Source organism: Sinocyclocheilus anshuiensis, unplaced genomic scaffold (assembly GCF_001515605.1).
Source record: "Sinocyclocheilus anshuiensis isolate Anshui unplaced genomic scaffold, SAMN03320099.WGS_v1.1 scaffold3529, whole genome shotgun sequence".
NCBI classification, from domain to species: Eukaryota; Metazoa; Chordata; class Actinopteri; order Cypriniformes; family Cyprinidae; genus Sinocyclocheilus; species Sinocyclocheilus anshuiensis.
This window is the reverse complement of record NW_015557302.1, coordinates 134,503-136,514: the sequence shown is the minus strand read 5'-3', so window position 1 is coordinate 136,514 and position 2,012 is coordinate 134,503. Positions and strand designations below refer to the sequence as shown.

Sequence of the window (2,012 nt, the reverse complement as noted above, 5' to 3'; positions counted from 1 at the left end):
TGCCATTAGCTTAGCATACTAACATCAATTATTGAAATCAGTTATGACAGCTCTTTGTGTAGTAGACGGTGAGCTTACTTAAACCGATCTCACATGCCTCTTTTTGTCTGTTTATTAGTCCTGTTTCTGCTGATTGCAGGCATGGGGTGCAGCCAGGAAGGTCTCCAAAGATGACTGGCTGGAGTGGTTAAGACGTCTTAGTGTGGTCTTGCTGAAAGAATCATCTTCACCTGCCCTGCGCTCCTGCTGGTCTCTGGCGCAGACGTATATACCACTCGCTAGGTAAACTTTACCTCCTCTGCCTCTGTTTCTCTGTTGAAGTGTCATTTCAGAAACCCATCAGTTTAATAGAGATGTGTCAGTGATTGCCCACATTTTCAGTACCCTTAATTCTGAGAGTATGTTCCCAGTAAATTTCTCCAAAGAATTTTTCCAATAAAAAATTCAAAGACATGAACCAAGCTAACCATCTCCAAGTTTAAACCAGATTTCATAAACTTTGAATTAACATTAAGAAACACAAAAATTGAAAAAGTCAGAAAGCCCAAAAAATATTAGAAAAGAAATAATTATAATATAACTTATAAGCAAAAACCTTGTAAGAGGATTTGATGTCTGATTAAAGTCTGTTTTACATTGAAGCCTGCATTGGCCAAGAACAGCTAACTTGGACCAGTGTTAATTTCATTGACAAATAATTTTCGTCATTGTTTTCATCAGAGACATTTTTCACAGACAAGAACAACATCAACAAAAAAAAACTGTTTTGAATGGCAAAAACTATGACAAAAAACCTTTTAACAAATAAAAACAAAACGAAAATGTTAATTTGTTTTAAAAGTGTTCACGTAAGTCAGTTGACAACAGTTGGGAGATTATCAAATGTGTATCATTGTATTGGATCCATGCATTAGATCTTAAAGTGACAACATCCTATATACCTGCTACTACCTGTGTCCTTAATATTAGTCAAACAACAAAAGAAAAAAAAAAAAGAAAATTAAAACAGACATAACCATGCAAAATGATTGAAGCCTGTGTGTATGTTCTCTCTTCTCTGTAGGGATCTTTTTAATGCTGCATTCTTATCATGCTGGTCAGAGCTCAGTGAAGATCAGCAGGATGAACTGATACGCAGTATTGAGCTTGCTCTGACTTCTCAGGATATCGCTGAGGTCACACAGACGCTGCTTAATCTTGCAGAATTTATGGAGCACAGTGATAAGGTCAGTAATGAAGTCTATAGACATTTGACATAACGTCAGGTCCATAATCAGGTCATAATTTCAAGTTTGTTCAAATCAAATCAGGAGAGGAAAGTATTGAATTTTCACTGGTTTTATGTCTGTATCCTATCTAGTGGTCGGCCGATATTTGCCATTTTTCAAATATCGGCATCGACCAATACGTTTTTCTTTTTGGACGATGCTTTCGAGGCGGGACTTTTATTTTGACGGCACTGAGAACGGCAGCGCCTGAGAAGCACACAGTGCTCACATTCTCCCTCTTGTTCGCCGTCGTCGTCGTTAACAGTTCTGTCTAATACGGATAGAAGTCTGTCTAATAATCCGATAGAACTTTAAACAAAGGAATTAAAATGTGCACAAAAAGTATTATAACGATTGCTTTTATATTATTAGTAATAGAAAGGCAAACATTATAATACTTTCTCATTTGCCGTCAGCAAACATTCATCATTCAACATTCATCATTCAGCAAATAAATTTACACATTTACATCATTTAAACAAATCTTTGAATGGCTAATGAAAATTTTATTTCACAAACTTTGCAAACTTAGTTTAATCCAGTTGTGAGATCTTGTGAAGTGTGCATGTGACCTGCATGATCGCGTGTTCTCTGCGTGACTTTCGGTCCGTGCAAATTGAATGCTTTAAACATTAAATTCATGATTTCAAATGATGCTGCACTTTATGCATTTGCCCACTGTCATATTCATGTCATTTTCACTGTGTGCTGTATGTAAAATGAGTGTTACCTTGGCTTTATTTG

General features: G+C 36.3%; 1 protein-coding gene across 1 annotated transcript in view; it reads left to right on the top strand.

Annotated features, from left to right (window-relative positions):
* Window positions 1-2,012, top strand: part of LOC107679101 (serine/threonine-protein kinase mTOR-like) — a gene marked incomplete at its 5' end in the record, with an annotated part of 149,964 nt that overhangs the window by 38,275 nt on the left and 109,677 nt on the right. The window contains 2 exons of the mRNA XM_016474555.1: window positions 140-282; window positions 1,064-1,226. Coding sequence (XP_016330041.1) covers window positions 140-282; window positions 1,064-1,226 — 306 coding nt within the window. The remainder of the gene's footprint in view (window positions 1-139; window positions 283-1,063; window positions 1,227-2,012) is intronic.